Source organism: Microcebus murinus, chromosome 11 (assembly GCF_040939455.1).
Source record: "Microcebus murinus isolate Inina chromosome 11, M.murinus_Inina_mat1.0, whole genome shotgun sequence".
NCBI classification, from domain to species: domain Eukaryota; kingdom Metazoa; phylum Chordata; class Mammalia; order Primates; family Cheirogaleidae; genus Microcebus; species Microcebus murinus.
The window spans coordinates 37,056,015-37,072,944 of NC_134114.1; the positions used below are offsets into that span (position 1 = coordinate 37,056,015).

The following is a 16,930-nucleotide window of genomic DNA, read 5'->3' on the forward strand; positions in this document are numbered from 1 at the left end:
GTTGGGACACATAGTTGACTAATGCCTGACTCCTGCCTGAAATATCTAAAGGGCATGACAGCAGCTGCTGACAGGCAAGTCAGAGCAGATATAACTGCACTGGAACCAGCCTGTATCCCCAGAGATTGGTAGAACACAAAATATGTGTGTTTCTCATGAGGTCACATTAGACTATCCATACAGTTTCCTGGAAGTGAGTGGATGCCTCTGTAGAGAAAGCAGAAGGCCTGTGTAATTTCTAGGAACTGAGGTAGTGAACACACAGGGCATGGATGTAGGTGAGACATCTCAATGAAGGGAGTTCTCCAAAGAACCCACAAAAAAAGTTGTAAACATCTATTAGGACCTGAATCATCTTAGGATAGTACCAGTCCAGTAAGAATTTCTATACCCCTATTTTCTTCCTTACCCCTCTCCCTGGACAGGGCAGAAATTAGAGTTAGCAATGTAAGGGAAAACAAGTAGAAAAACAAATAAAGAAAAGGCCAGTCCTGACCCTTTCTCAATGACAGGCTTCTTACCTTCTGTAAGCCCTGAGTAGGAGTAGAACAGAAAGTTTAACTATAAATTGACTTTGATGTTTTGTCTCATGGGTTTTAATTTAGATAGAATCATATGAAATTATTGCCATGTTGAACTTTTTTTTTTCTGGCCTATAAATAGAGCAATTTCATGTGATACAACCTAAATTAAAATATAGAACTTTTTTATTAACAGACATTTTAAAACTAAGAATAAGAAAAGTTGTGAGACATTTATCTTTCCACCCAGAGACAGCAGAAGAACTTCACCCTAAAAAAGTTGTAAAGGGACGGTGGACCACACAACAAAGGCTTTATTTTGACTATACCTCCTGAATTTTTGTTTGCTACATTGATCAGTTACACATTTGGTACAATAGGTATAGATCTAATGTTATTCCTATTCTCTGCAGTCATAGATTTGTCATTTAGTAATTTTAAGCAATGAAAGGCAGTCTCAAAGGTAAGAAGCATTGCTCAAGGTAGTTGTTACCTCCAAAGAGAAAACGAAGAAGAAAGAAATGAGGTAGGTATGAACAGAAGGAAGGAAGGAAGAAAGGAAGGAAGGAAGGAAGGAAGGAAGGAAGGAAGGAAGGAAGGAAGGAAGGAAGGAAGGAAGGAAGGCAGGCAGGCAGGCAGGCAGGCAGGCAGGCAGGCAGGCTGGGGCAAATGAAAAAGCTTACATTAACTTTTCCATGTAACAATTAGTATACACTGGGGGAATGCAACACAATGATGGAAACATCCACTGTAAATAATTATTCAGAATCTCTTCCATGTTTCTGTGTGGTCCCATTAAGACTTTTGCAAGCATAGTCAAGGAATTTTTGTCAACCAATTTTTTACCCAAGACAGAGTAAGAGCTATAAAATTGCCTTTTTAAAAACCACCTATAAAAACAAACCTGAAACACTCTGAGCTTGCCATAAAAGATATGATGGTATAAACATTATGGAGGTCTTATTGATCCTCAATACCTAAACATAACATTGCTTTTAATAATAAATGAGGATGATATAAATATGTCAAATGGAAGTGCATTACCCTAAATAAAACCAGTAAATTGTGAGTCTTGATATAAAAGTGAAATATACTAATGGAACAATGTCTAGATTGTTCACATCAAAATTGTAGCATAGCATTAAACCAGGCAAAATGAAAGAGAGAAATTAATTAAATTTTAGGAATATTATTTATCTTTCTTTTCACTGCACATTTTATGGCCATTTCCCTAGAAGCCTTAAATCTGGGGCCTGATTCATTGCTTTTAGCTCTGTATAGAAGCCTGACTTAGCCAGGCAGCCATACCCTTGTCAGTCCAGCCACAGTTTCTGAACGTAATGTTGGGAATAAGGTGAATCTTCTCTCTCACTAGCCTCCTCATCTCCATTCTCCCCCACCTCTGTCTATCACACATCTGAATAATCATTCCAAAGTCAAGTTCAGATCATTTCCCTGAATAAAAATCTCCTATTCTTGCCTGTGAAATAGCATGCAAACTCTCCAATGAACTAAAAGGCATTTGGCCACCTGGCCTGGCCGTTCCCTGTGCATCCTGCTTTCCCTGTGCCCACCTCACTTCTTGCCCTTCACCCTCTCCTTGACCCTGGCCTTCCCTGCACATGGGTGCTACGCTCATGTTATTCCCTTTGCCTCGATGCTCTTCTCCACCCTAGGCTTTATGTGCTAGGAGAATTTAGTTCAGTTCAAATGTCACTTTCTCTGTAATTTTCTATGGTTATTCCTCAACCTTTCTCAAGAAAAATTCCCTCTGTTCCCAGGTTCCCATAGCATTTGCATCCCATAAGCACATATTTACTTATCGCTCTTATCACTCAGTGGCATTGCTCCCTGATTTATGGGTCTGTCTCTCCTGGTAGACTGTGAATTCCATGATGACAGGATTGTGCCTTCATCCTTTTATTGATGGAGTGCAGTCTAAAATTTTATGTGTTGCTTACGACATGATGCAAGTCATTTATGTTAGAAAAAGTGGAATTCCTGAAATTTTTTATTTCTCCTATATTAGAAATCATTATTGTAGTGCCCTATTTCTCTTACTCAGCTTCGTGAAGTCAGATCAATCCACTGAGCTAGAAGGTACTTGCTTGTGGGGGACTCCCCTGGGTAGCCTGGTATGTTTTCTTTCAGGCTCTTCTTTGCAGGTATTTACCCATCTAGTCCCATTTACCCCAGCCCTTATTTCTCCTGCAGCCCTCTCCCTTCTCCACGAATACAATGAACTAACTTTGCTTTAACCTCTTCCTATCCTTGCATTTTTGAGCCTGAGTCACTTCCATTGTAACATCCTCCATCAAGCAAGAGGCCAGCTAAAGACACCTTTTTCCTAGAACTTTTATGTATTATCTATCAACTTTATGTTTTTGAACACTCATTTCCTTAGGAAATGATCATCTACCTGTGAGTCAGTCCCATTTATGCCCCTCCCCCACCCATAGTGACAAAAGGTTAAGCCTGGCCTCAGCTAATATAGATAGCTTCAGAATGTTTTGTACTGACAGTTAACTCAGATTGCAGCCTGTATTGTCACCACATTGATACCATAACTTAATCACATTCGAAGCATGTTATAAGGCCAGGCTTTGTAACATAGTTTGATAAAACGAAATATACATTGGCCAGACACACAGCCTGAGCTCTTGTCATGTTAAGCAGTTGTTCATTTTACAGAAATATGAAAACCTTCATTGTTTTACCTTATAATTAATTCTCTAAAAAAACCATTGACTTGATAATATTAATTGTTGAATGAAATCCCAGAAACTTAGCTCGTGCTGGGCATTAAAATTTTGGTGTGGTATTGTAACTTTGACTTCACAATAGAAGGCAATAATATAATTCTAAATAAATAATTTCATTCCTTCATAAGTCTTTGACTCAATTATACTTATCTTAATCTGTTTTCTGTTGTTATAATGGAATACCTGAAACTGGGTAATATTTTTTTTTTTTAAAAAAAAAGAACGATTTAGCTCAGGATTCTAGAGGCTAGGAGTTGAAGATCAGGAGGCTGCATCTGGTTGGCTTTTGATGACGGCCTTGTTCTGTGTCATGATATGATGAAAAGGATCAAACATGACAGACAGCCTCGCTTTACAATAGTCCACTCTTGTGCAGTAACTAATTCAGTCCTGCAAGATTGAGAAGTCCTGGGATAAAGGCATAATCCTTCTTTATGACCTAGTCACTTCTTCAAGGCATCACCTCCTGACACCCAATTGAGGACCAAGACTCGACCTGAGTTTTAGTGTGGACAAATCATGTTCAAACCATCACAATTATTATAGCTACTTTAAACACTTCTTTTTCTTAAACTTGTCATTTAAGGCATTCATTAAAATCTTAAATGTGACTTTGTTTCATGAGAGAATAATCAGAACGTTCCTCTTTTCAGTGATTTCTGACCACTGTCCTTCCTTTCATATGTTCTCACATTCACTTTTCTCCTTTCTTCTTCTCTCCCCCCAAAATAAATGAACCCATTTGGATAATTAATTTATTTTAATTCAGCAGATATTTATAAAGTATCTAATTGATCAAGTATTATGCTACATGTCATCACCAATAAAAAAATCTCCAACATATTGTCCCTGATCTCAAAAAACTTCCAACGTAGAGGGAGATCAAATCTTGCATTTAAATAAATGCAATACATGATAGTATGTCATAAATATAATAACATGAATAAGGCAGAACAATTCACTGATCTTCACAAGTAGGTAACTCTTACTGTTGTAGAGCAATGTTTCCCAAACTATGTTATATGAGGTGTTGAATCTTTGTTGATCCTCACAAAAGATATTTCCTTAAATACTAACAAAATATATCATATCTTCCAATTAGTAATCCACCATCATGCTTTTATATTAAAAGACTCTGAGAACATTTTCAAAAGAATTTTCTTGTGAGTTTGAGTAAAGCAATTGGAGACAGGAGTAAGAGAAATCATTACTCTTTTGCACCATTTAAAATTTGTGGAATTTTTTATACAGATTGGAGAAAGAGAGAAAGGGGGAAGTGGTCCTGCTGTAAAGATATATATTTGCCTTTGGTTTACTCATTGTTTTCCAAGATTATTGGACCTTAGAGAATTCTTTTTTAAAATCCTATCTAGTGACATACAAAGGAATGCTAGTATTCCCTGGGGAAAAGTGAGTGGATAGTATTAATAGTTTGGAGGCTTAGCTGAAAAAGGATTGCAAATCTTATTTTTAAGTGGAAGTTTCTAATAAGTCACAAACCTTTTGTTCATGTAACAAAATTCATAACCAATTGTGTGCCTGGTTTATGCTTTAGCCTGAACCAGCTCTTAGATCTCTTTGACCTCAGATTGTAATTACCCACGTATGTCTTTCGTTCTACTTAATCATGAAGTTCAAACCACATCTCCCCAGGAGGTAAACATGTCTGGTCCAGTTGTCTCTGAAAAGGAACTGTTCCTTCTGCTTGTGGCTACTTGTCTCCCCTTGTTATAACAAGAAGAGCCTGTTAACTATCTTCATCCTTCCTCTTACTCATGCCATAGCTACTCTCTTTCCAGCCTCCCATAAAGAATGTCCACATCTAACCCAGTTGCTTCTTTTAGCTGCTATCCCTGTGCTTACATTTTTCCATTCAGTAAAATGCCTAGAATCTTTCCACCTCCATTACTCATTGTCACCAGGTCTCTATTTAACTTCTACCCTCTGGTTTTTGTACCATTCCAATGCAATTGGCTATTTCAAGTCAAATGTAACGATTACTGTTTGTTTTTTCTTTCTCTCAATTTCTAGAATGACTTAAATAAATTCCTTTAATTATTACCCTTGACATCTTTTCCAGGATCAAAACTGTTTTGTTTCTTCCCATAGTATTTCATAATCTGTTGCCTGTTCTTGACCTATCTCATTCTGGAAGCTGAGGTAGTCAGCTTCCTCCACGAGGCTTGTCAACGTGCAACAGTAAATATGCTTGTGATTTTTTTCTCCTCCTGCCTCTCTACAAAGTGTATTCATCACTTGGCTTCCTTTTTATCTTGCTATTTAATTCTCATACTTATCTGATTTTGCTGCACATGTACATGTTATACTTGTATGAATTTGTTTCATCTGCCTTTAAATTATAAGATAAACTAGGACTGGAACTATTTCTATTGAATTACATCTCACTAATAGTCAGCACCCTTTTCCTGTAATGTAAATTAATAAATGGTATCCTTTTCTGGAAAATACTCACAGCAGAGCAGATCTTACTCTGTTTGGTTCCTAAGGAAACAAGCACCCTAGTATCAGCCATAGACCTACACTGAATGTCATTTCCCTAAGATTTGAGTTTCCACCGCCCACTCTTCTTATTTCCCACACTTCATTGTATCTCTCTATTTCTGCTTATCATTATTTCCCTGCTATCTCACTTTTCCATTTGCTTATGTGAAATGTTACAGTCATCTAGTAAGAATGTAATAGGGTCAGCTGTGAGAAAAGCAAAATAGTAGCAAGGGATAAGAGAATACCAAGAGCCATGACATAGTCCATGTTCTTTACCCCTGCATGCCCCTTGAAAACTTACAATGTAGTTGGTGATATAAAGCATGCACAAAAACTGTTGAGAAGAATGTAATACTCCGCTGGGTGTGGTGGCTCACACCTGTAATGCTAGTAATCAGGAAGGATGAGGGGGGAGGATGGCTTGAGGTCAGGAGTTCGAGACCAGCCTGAGTAAGAGCGAGACTCCATTTCCACAAAAATAGAAAAAATTAGCTGGGCATGTTGATGAGCACCTGTAGTCCCAACTACTCGGGAGGCTGAGATAGGAGGATCGCTTGATCCCAGGAGTTTGAGGTTGCTGTGAGCTAGGCTGACACCACAGCACTCTACCCTGGGCAACAGAATGAGACTGTTTGAAAAAAAGAAGAAAGAAAAAAAATGCAGTACTCACAGACTAGTTTGCTTCAGAGTCCTGAGAAGAAGAAGATCAGTATGTGCTATTGTGGCAACTAGAAATGGACACTTTTACAAAGAAAGAGGCTCTTGAATTGAAGATTACAGGATAGGTAGAATTTAGCCCAGGTAGAGGGATAGGTAGAAGCATTTGGTAGGAGTGGAGTTCCCACTGGGAAGTCCTGAAGATGAGGGCAAACAGAGAAGGTGGGACCAGACTATTGAGGGACTGAGGGTCAGGAGCAGAAAAACTGGGTTTTTACATATGGCCCTAGTATTTCAAGGAGCAGCTTGGAGTTTTATCTATATCCTTTTAAATTAGAATAAAAAGTTCTCTTTTAAGGTGTATTTCAAAGTCATCAATGTAGGCAATGGACAGTTATTAGGTTTTGAACAGAGCAATGATGTGACAACAGCAGAATTTCAGGACAGTTAATCTGCCAGTGATGTGTAGGAGTGGAAATGGCAGGAGGGAGATCAGCAGCGGAGAGACTAACCATTGCTATGGCCTAAGTTCAAGGCAATGATGTCTTGTCTGGGCTAAACTAGAAATGAAAGAACATAGATAGCAGCTGCTTTGGGTCCAAGTGCCCCAGCAGCAAACCCTGAGAGGAACGAGTCCCATGATAGTGATTTATTTTTAAGGAAGCCATTCCAATAGAAAATAGTAAGCTGCTTGGGGAAGCAAAACAGAACAGCAATAGAGGACAAGCAAGGGGGTGTTTCAGGTGAAACAGGCCTCTGCTCCATCTGGAAGGGGAGCTAGGACTTGAGTCGAGCGTCTGGTCTCTCACTCTCTGCACAATGCAGTACCAAGGACAGGCAGCTGAAGAGAATCTCAGGTGGAGTTGCTTGAAGCAAAGTATGGATAACAGAAGAGGGAATAGGCCATTATAAGTTTTCTTATATCTTAAAATTTATTCAGAATAAGCTTATAGAAGTAAGACACATGTTGGAGGTAAATAGATACGTGGATGATAGATAGATATAAAGCATTGATTTCTGACTTATGTTTGGAATGTTTTACTATTCCTAGTGTGAAGATAATTGGTCCAGATAATCCAATAATTCATAGTGGGTTCTATAAAATATTTAAAGTGTGTTGTAAATGCAAAGTAGAAACACACATCTGCAATAAAATAGCCTTATTTAATTGGCATGGGTTTCCAACTCTTCTCATGTGAATTCCTTCCCCTGTAAAATTGAGGGACTCTTTTTCCTGAGAAGTTAACAGTTTATGGCAACAATTTGATTGAAATCAATAAACAGGAACAAAGTGCACTTATTAGTAAAAAGCAGTAGTACTGTTGGACAGTACTCAAATGTGCAACCTCTTTTGAGATTCATGGTAATACCTTTAAAAGGAGACCAGACTACAAGTTGTGTAACTTTTGTCTAGCAACAGTCAAGAGTCACAGAAGCACATATAGAGAAGGAGATAGTTGGATTTAACCAGAGTTGGAGGTTAGCCAAGTGAGTCAATGGAGGGGAAAAAGGGTTAGAGGAATTAAATGCTTGCAAGTAAATGATTATAGTGCTTGGACCATGGAATCTAAGCTAAGTACCAAAATAAATAAATAAATAAATAAATGGTAGTATTAATGAATTCATTGGAGGTCTTGATGTGGTCAGGGTATTGATGAAATGAGCTGAAGTTAATGGTCAGAAATAAGGACATTTGAAAATGAAATTGAGTTGCTGCAGTTTTTCCATATGACAAGGTCAAGGATAAGACCTTGGGAGTGGCTGGCATAGTGAGCTAGTGGAAAAGATTATTGAAGCTGAGGAGGCCAGAGAAATGAAAGACTAGGATATTCAATAGATTATCCAAGTATGTGCTAAAATTTCCAAAAATAATGACAGGAGTAGGAGTAAAAACTTTCAAAGTTCTTTAGCCGCTTGCTTAATCGAATAAAAACAAAGGAAAACAAAAACAAAATAAACTCTATGAGATGTCCTAAATGGGTAAGCTATTAACTTCCACAGCAGTTTTTATTCACCTTGGTACCTAGAATTAGACATAATGATTATCTAAGTAATGTGGGGGTGAGGGGAAACTTCCCTTTCACCCTAGAAGTTTCCCTGAAAGATCAACTCACAATAAGGCAGATTAATGGGAGAGGAGATTATTTACCATGCACATGGGGAGAATTGCAGAGTGATTTCCCAGTATCTCAGTGGGGTCCAGAAGTTTATATACCCTCATCTTAAAAGGAAGGGGAAGATAAGAAATATGGGTAATTCTGTTGAGTGGCAGCAAGTGTTGCTAGGGAGGCTGAATAGATACTTGGGAGAATGAAGGGATGGGGGAAAATATATTGACTTATAAATGATCCTCTTTGGAAGTTAAATTAACCTGAGAGACAGGAATTATATTTAAAATGATTTGGACCAGGTCTGGATAAATGAGCATTTATATATACAAAGACAATGTCAAATATACATGGTTTCCCTTAATAATTATTCAGGGTCTCCCAGAATTACTAACCAAAAACTATAGAGTTATTAGAGAAAAGAATTTTAAATCTATACAGAGGATAATAAAAATGTTTATCACATTAAATTATAAATCAAGGAAATAGCCTTAATTGGAGCCATGGGTGTATATTCATCCATTTTGTTATTTTTGTGTGATCAGTTGATTATACCCAGCCTTGTTCCCAAAGGGACTGCTGGTCATCTTTATACCAAATATAATAGCACATAGTCTTTGCAATGGTAAAGGATACTGGCTGACAGATATATTCAGGCTAACCTGAATACATTCAGGCTAACCAGGACAAGGCTAACCTGCACATGGATTGAGCAGATTGCATGTTCATTCAGCTTATGATGCATACTTTATCTTACACTTGCATATGTTTTCTAGTTATTTCTTATTTATCTTATACCTAACTAAGCAACTTTAAGGGAGGAGTCATATGTTCTATTTCTTTTTTGAAATATAATCTATTTGGGCCAGGCGCAGTGGCTCACACCTGTAATCCTAGCACTCTGGGAGGCCGAGGCGGGTGGATTGCTCGAGGTCAGGAGTTCGAAACCAGCCTGAGCAAGAGGGAAACCCCATCTCTACTATAAATAGAAAGAAGTTAATTGGCCAACTAATATATAGAGAAAAAATTAGCCAGGCATGGTGGCATATGCCTGTAGTCCCAGCTACTCGAGAGGCTGAGGCAGTAGGATTGCTTGAGCCCAGGAGTTTGAGGTTGCTGTGAGCTAGGCTGACGCCACAGCACTCACTCTAGTCTGGGCAACAAAGCAAGACTCTGTCTCAAAAAAAAAAAAAAAGAAAAGAAAAAAGAAATATAATCTATGTGTGCGCTTGTTTTATCATATACTCTAATGTATTTCAATTAGCTAGCTAGCTACTCAAACTCTTTAAGTAGTAAAATTCATGGCAGCAGCATTTAGCAGAAGCTAACAGGACAAGGTGACTTTATGGAGATGCATTTTTGTTGAGAGGAAGTAATGTGATTAAAAAAGCCCTGGGATCCAGGATATACGTCTTAGACTAGATCTCCTTCTACCCCTTCATTATGGGGAGCGTTTTAAACTCAGTTTCCTCATTTATGAAATGTAATAATAATTTCTGTGGCTATGATTTGAATAAATTAGAGAAGAAAGTTTAAAAAGAGTATTAAAAATATAACATAGTGTTCTTATTTAAGCATAGTAAAATACTTGCTCTAAGATACCCAGTATACTCTAGAAGGTAGCTCAAAGAAGATAAAAAATACTTTAAATTGGGGCTTCTCTTATTTGTTTCTGAAAATGCCAGAATATGTTTTTGGTTTCCAAAAAGACTCAGCTGTGGAAATGTATCTATAAATCATAAAATTAAGCCTGAAGTTTTCTGACAGCAATGATAGCAGCCGTGGAGACTAGAAAGTTGATACTGAGCCTTTGTGGCACTTGGAAAAAGGGTTAGACGTGGAGATAGGATTGGCTCTAAAGCAAGCACCAGAGGCAACTTTACCCACAGGCAGAGTAGGCAATTGCCTTGGAGAAAAGACTTCCATGTCTCAAATTATATTATTAGTACTTTCCCTACCCAAGTAACAAAACACCTAGAATTTCGACAATAAAGAGGCATTCCTTTGGGATTTCTGTACGTCCCAAATTTTGAGATACAAAGGTTAAACAAAAAGTCATCTTCAGTCACAATTCTTAATACAGATTAGTTTACTGTTTCACATCAACCTTTAAAGGAGGGTGTAGGAAAAGGATAGAAGAAATGGGCATATCTGGAGGGTGGGGATGGGAGAAGAGGAAGTATATGGAGCAAGAGAAATTGAATCTGGGGACACTTTCCCTTCTGTGCCATTTTACTTCTTGGTAACTCAGTAGTTAGCTGCCTGCATTATCTAATCTGTGGGGGGAAAAGGGAACCAAAGGAGAAAGAAGATAGAGAATAAGAAAATAATAGGGAGATGAAAACCGCTGATGTGGGAGAAATGAAGCTGAGGCTAAGCTAGATGAAGCATGAAGCAAGTGTGTAGCCCTTCAAGATACGTCCACTGCTCATTCCTCCAGCCTCATCTGCTCTACTCTCCCCTTAAAGCCAGGCCAGGACTCACTGGCTTTGTTTTCATTCTTAGGGTGTATCTACCTCTTTTCCATCTCAGGCTGCTTCCCGTACATAGTTCCCTCTGTGTGGAACCTCTGCCCTCCTAGCATCTGCCCTTGAAGTCTCAACTTCTGAGAGACCTTCCCTGAGCCCCCATTTTAAATTAGGCCTCTAGGTTATACTTGCTAATACGGGCTTATCCTATATAGCCCTTTTCACACTTTGTAATTGTACTTGTATTTGAATGATCATGTGTTTAATCTCTCCCTTCCTCTGGTTTAGAAGCTCCATGAAGGCACAGATCATATCAGGATGTTTTATATTCTACTCCCAAGGCCTACCAGAGTCATTCTGTAAACTCTGTTGAATAGATAAACCAATCATTTAAGAAGTTTAATAAAAGCATTGTTATCTCTTTTGTCTGTGAATGTTCACAGAATGGCTATGATTATTGCTGCCCATAGGATTTGTGTACTGAAAGATTTGTAAGCTCATCTGAAACACTAAAATGTCTTATATCTGATCTGCATGTTTAAACTGAAGAAAATTAAATGGCGAATTTTGATAGATGCATAACCCTCAGTTGCTTGATATTTCAGGTTGGAATTGTACAGTATGGAGAAAATGTAACCCATGAGTTCAACCTCAATAAGTATTCATCAACGGAAGAGGTACTTGTTGCAGCAAATAAGATAATCCAGAGAGGTGGCCGCCAGACTATGACAGCCCTTGGAATAGACACAGCAAGGTATATGGATCAAAAATAAACCAAAGTAAAAGACTATTCAAAATACCTGCTCATGAGTTAGCCCTTTGGGGTGTTGATTGAATGTTTAGTGTGGCAATATTTAAAGCCACCTTATTTATAATTCAGAAGATTAGCTAATATTTACAAGATTAGATGTTTCTATAATACAGTCTCACCATCCTTTTTATCTTTTCCTTATTAGAAGGGTTTAATTGATGGAGAATCAATTTTTAAAAAATTGTTATTATTTTTTGCATCAAGTCCTTGGGTACTAAGACTTCCTATTAGTCAATAATTATTCCATTTATTTTTCATTTTCAGCTTCTAGGAGTATCAATCTAAAAGAATGAATTGAAAACTTATCCCGCCTCTACTCAAGTTATGTTCATATGTTTTCAGTTTTTGATTTAAAGTTATTGAAGCTATCAGATAAGAGTTTTTAAGAGGTCAAATTAAATATTGTTTATTTGAAATCATTTTCAATGCAAAGACTGGAAGAGATGGAAAGGATTTTATCGTTTGTATGCTCTCTTTCTCCTTCCTTCCTTTCTCTAAATTCTCTCCAATTTACAATTCTTCCTTCCTCCTTTCTGCACTTTCTCTCATGGGGAACCCATAACCACTCTGTGGTTGAATTTTATGTTATGAGAACCAGCAGAACTGTTCTCTCTCACAAATGTAGAACATTTTATTTCCTGTATTTTCTCTGATCTCATTCAGCTCTTATCCCTTGCTGTTTGTCCCCTTAGTCACCATTAAAACTAGCAAACTTTTGAACAAAAACCAAACAATACCCAAATCACAGGAAATCTCATAAGTAAATTGACTAATATTAAGAATCCTTCTATTAAATGTCAGCTTCTGGACTCTCATCTGATTTTGAAGAGCTAATTACCCATGCTCTCACTTCACCTGCCTGCTGAGGTCAGTGTTTTAAGAAGGTTAAAAGAGTTAATATACATATTCCAAAGAATGGGTTGTATATTTAAGAATTTAAAATTTCATGTGCAACTTGTGACTCCTAAGTGTTAGAAAAGCATATGGTTCTAGTTATGCGGGGCCCAAGAGAAAATAACCACAAACACATGGGGTAATTTGACGGTTACCTACCCATAGGATCACCAATTTACATGCATAAAGAGTGCCCATGTTTAGGTGTACTGAATGCGCCCTCTTCAATAATTGACTAAATGTGACTGCACATTCAAAGTAAATCAAAATGCTCTTTGAAACCTCCGAGCCTGTAAGGAGCTGTGCATTTTCCAAAGGCAACCACTTAAAAATGAATATTCATCTTAGACAACTGAAGAAATATTCTGGCTGCTTTTGCTCCTGCATAAATACCACTCTAAATACCATGTCCCTATATGGTTTTTGTCTCAGTGTTTCACAGAAAGTCTAGTTGTAGGACACAGAGTTTACTGAGTTTTGATTATACATAAAAAGTCCCTAGTGATAATACTAAGTATCTTTCTCATATATTAATTATTTTTTCATGTTTAGGCACACTTTTAACTGATTTTTATTACTTTTATGCAGGGCCAGTTGCAAATAATATTTTTAATTTTTAAGAATGCCTTACATCCATTTTCAGTAACTCTCAGTTCAAATTTTTTTGTGTGCTTTCTCTTCTCCCTAGCCCACATTTTTATTCTTTTCAATAGACTTACAGTATTTAACCATAAAGCCTGGAATCTCCTGTCCCAAAATAATGGTATATTTTAACTGTCCTGGTATATTTTAATTTTTAAAAGCATGCAGGGAAGTCAATGCTTAATTTCAACAAAGGACACTGGATACTGTTATTTTAGGGACAAGGACAATTTGTTAAGAAATATATTTTGAAACAGAAAGGGTGCATTGGGAGTTCTGCCAATGGCCACTCTTCCATTACATAAAACCAGTCCTGGTCTCTGAACAGCCAGATTTTCTTTAAGAAAGGTCTTTTAATCATCTCCTTCAGCTGACGTTCATTTAGTTCAGTTGTAACCTTGATCTTTAAGAGAATTGGGAAGTTTTGGTGATCCTCTGAAGCAGGGGCCCTCAAACTTTTTAGACAGGGGGCCAGTTCACTGTCCCTCAGACCGTTGGAGGGCCGTTGGAGAGTGCGGCACACATTCCACACATGCGCACTGTGGGCCTGGGACAAGTCGGCTGCTAAGCAGGACAGGCAGCAGCAGCAAAAACATCCAGCGGGCCAGATAAATGTCCTCTGCGAGCTGCGTGTGGCCCACAGGCCGTAGTTTGAGGACGCCTGCGAAGAATTTGAATTGCAAAAACGATTAAATCTCATATGATATCCATGTCCAAACTGCTTTTAAAGACTAGCCTTTAACATCGGTTTTCACCTTTGATTGTGCATATAAAAAAGTGAGAAATATTTTTATAGTATGTTAAACAAAAATTATTTATGACACTTGTTAAAGATGATAAGGAAGACTTTGTCCAAGAGAGACCACTGCAATGGGGTAGTAGTAGAGAAGAGAGATTGGACTCAGCTTCAAATACAAGGACAGGTGGGGATTTATAGCCAAGGAACAGGGTGGGGGTCAGTGGATGCAAAATTACTAAGAGGAAACGTCAAGGGAGGGGATTCTTGCTGAAGGCAGATGAATAGCAGGAAAAATCAAACTGTTTTTCTCTTTCTATACTCTCAACACTTCACTCTGACACTAGAAGCCTGTAGTATTTTTCCCACACTGACCAATTATCTGACACCGTCTAGGTATCCTACAATTCAATTCAATTCTGACATCAAGCAGAGTTAGTACAGACTTCCACAGGTTAGGGCTCAGTCCCACAATACTGTCCCCCACATTTAGATGCCAGTTGTAATCAGTAGGTTTTCAAGTTACTCATAACTTCTGCCCAACTTAGCTATAAGTCAGAGGTTCCTAGCGTGCTCTTCTTCAGTTTGATCATTTGCTAGAGTGGCTCACAGAACTTAGGAAAGCAATTTCCTTACTATTATCCACATAGTATTAAAAGATTTATCTCAGGAACAGCAAGAGATTCACTGGGAAAGATATAAGGGAAGGGGCTCAGAGCTTTTATGCCCTCTTGGGGCAAACCACGCTCCATGTATTCAGCAGCCTGGAAGCCCTCAGAACCCCATAGTTCAGGAATTTGTATGGAGGCTTAATCACATAGACATGATTGATTACTAACTCAATCTCTAACTCTTCTCTCCTTCCTGGAGAATGCAGGCTGGGATGAAAGGTTCTAAGCTTTTGATCATGGCTTGGTCCTTCTGGTGACCAGCCCCCATTTAGGAGCCCAGCAAGAGTCACCTAATTAGAACAAAAGACATACCTATCACCCAGGAAATTCCAACAGGTTAGGGGCTCTGGGTCAGGAACTCAGGTTAAAGATCAAATATTAGAACAAAAGATGTACTTAGCACCCCTATTGCTTAAGAAATTACAAGAGTTTTGGAAACGCTGTGCCAGAAACCAGGGTAGAGACCAAATGTATATTTCTAACTTGTTGAGAGAAAAACTTTAGATAAATTAGATTCAACAGAGTTTATTTGGGCAAAGAATGATTTATGAACCAGGCAGCACTCAGAACCAAACGAGGTTCAGAGAACTCCACTTTAGCAGCATGAGCAGCAGACTTTTATATTTTGAATACAGAAGAAAAGCAAAGAAATTACTTGATTGGCTAAACTAGGCATTTGCCTTATTTGAGTATAATCTGGTGGAAAGTCCCTAGTGAAAGATTAGTTGGAAGTTTCTGATTGATAAACTAGTCAAAGTTGGTGGTTTCTGATTGGTAAAGTTTAAGTTTTGTTTTACTGTTTACATTGAATTGGGTTTTGATTTGCTTATGTCAGAAAAAACACTGGTGCTATCTCAGCCTAATGGCCTATCAATTAAATATGTTTAACATATTATATCACAATATCACAGGCCAGGATGATAAGATTTGGAGGGTGGAGAATGATGAATTTGATTAGATACCAAAAGCAGGGGATTTTCACTAACTGACTCAGCAGTATTCTTGCTAAAACTGAAAAGAATGGGCCAAGGTCAGAGTCTGAGGTCATAGTGTAGTCCAGAAGAGGACTTAGAGAAACCTGACCACGTTTTGGTCAAAAAGAGGGTCTTTGTCAAGTGTAGAGGGGATAGACACACAGTTCCCCAGTTTAAAAAAAAATAGAATTTTTCTCTCTTTTGAAAAATTTAAGAAAAATAAACAGTATAAAAAATAGTACCACAAAATCTTGTGTATCAATCACATAGAATTGACAGTTGTCAACATCTTGTCATATTTGCTTCAAGTCTTTTTAAAGGAAAAATAATCACAGATAAAATCTCTTTGCCCACATCACCAGGATCCCCTCCCCCTACTCAAAGATACCCTCTATTGTGTATTTACTGTGTGCCTGTGGTGCAGCCCATGTGTATTGTGCCAACTGTTCAAAATGCTTGTGGAAGAGAGGTGTTTCTTTGGCATATCCCAAACTGTGGCTGTTTGTCCTTATGACCAAAGTAAAATATCTAAAGGGACCATTCAGTATAATAATTGCTACACTTTATATCAAAATCTTAAAAATATTATATTAAATCCTTTCATTGTTTTATTCTTAAGTAAAATGTACTTATCTCTTCTGAGACTCCAGAGAGGAAAGTGATTTGAGTAAAAAGAAATAATAGGATAATAGTGGTGGGGGAAATGTGTGTGTGTATGGACAAATAATACAAACAAAATTTGTCCATTTCCCCTATCTTCTTTCTCTTTCCATAAATGCTTGTTGAATTAAATTGAAATTTCTTTCTTGGCAGTTAGATTATATAGCATTTTCCTTTCTCTCCATGCTACCTCCTCCTGCCCCACTCTCAGCAGTCTGTGTCCTAACGCTGAATTCAGAATAAATCTTTTGTAACTCCCCCAGCTCCTCCTTGCCCCCTAAACCCTACTGTCTTCTCCACTGACTCGGACCACCAACATCTGCAGTCTTTTATTCCCATGTCTGATTTTTCCCCCACAGCCAGGACACTCAAGCACTCACAGCCCCACAAATATTCTGTTCTCTCTCCCCTCTCCCCTCCTTAGATCAGAGGATTTCCAAGCTGCTCTACAAATGTCAGAGTAGGTGTAGGGGAAGTGAGGTCTGAAGCAAGAGTTTCTGCCAGAAGCAAAAGAAAAGAGG

The 16,930-nt window shown here is 38.0% G+C and overlaps 1 protein-coding gene across 3 annotated transcripts in view; it reads left to right on the forward strand.

The window, feature by feature from the left end:
• ITGA1 (integrin subunit alpha 1) overlaps positions 1–16,930 on the forward strand; it is a 153,897-nt gene that overhangs the window by 77,118 nt on the left and 59,849 nt on the right. For all 3 annotated transcript variants that reach the window (XM_012740408.3, XM_076008014.1, XM_076008015.1), the window contains one exon: positions 11,627–11,775. In XM_012740408.3, coding sequence (XP_012595862.2) covers positions 11,627–11,775 — 149 coding nt within the window. The remainder of the gene's footprint in view (positions 1–11,626; positions 11,776–16,930) is intronic.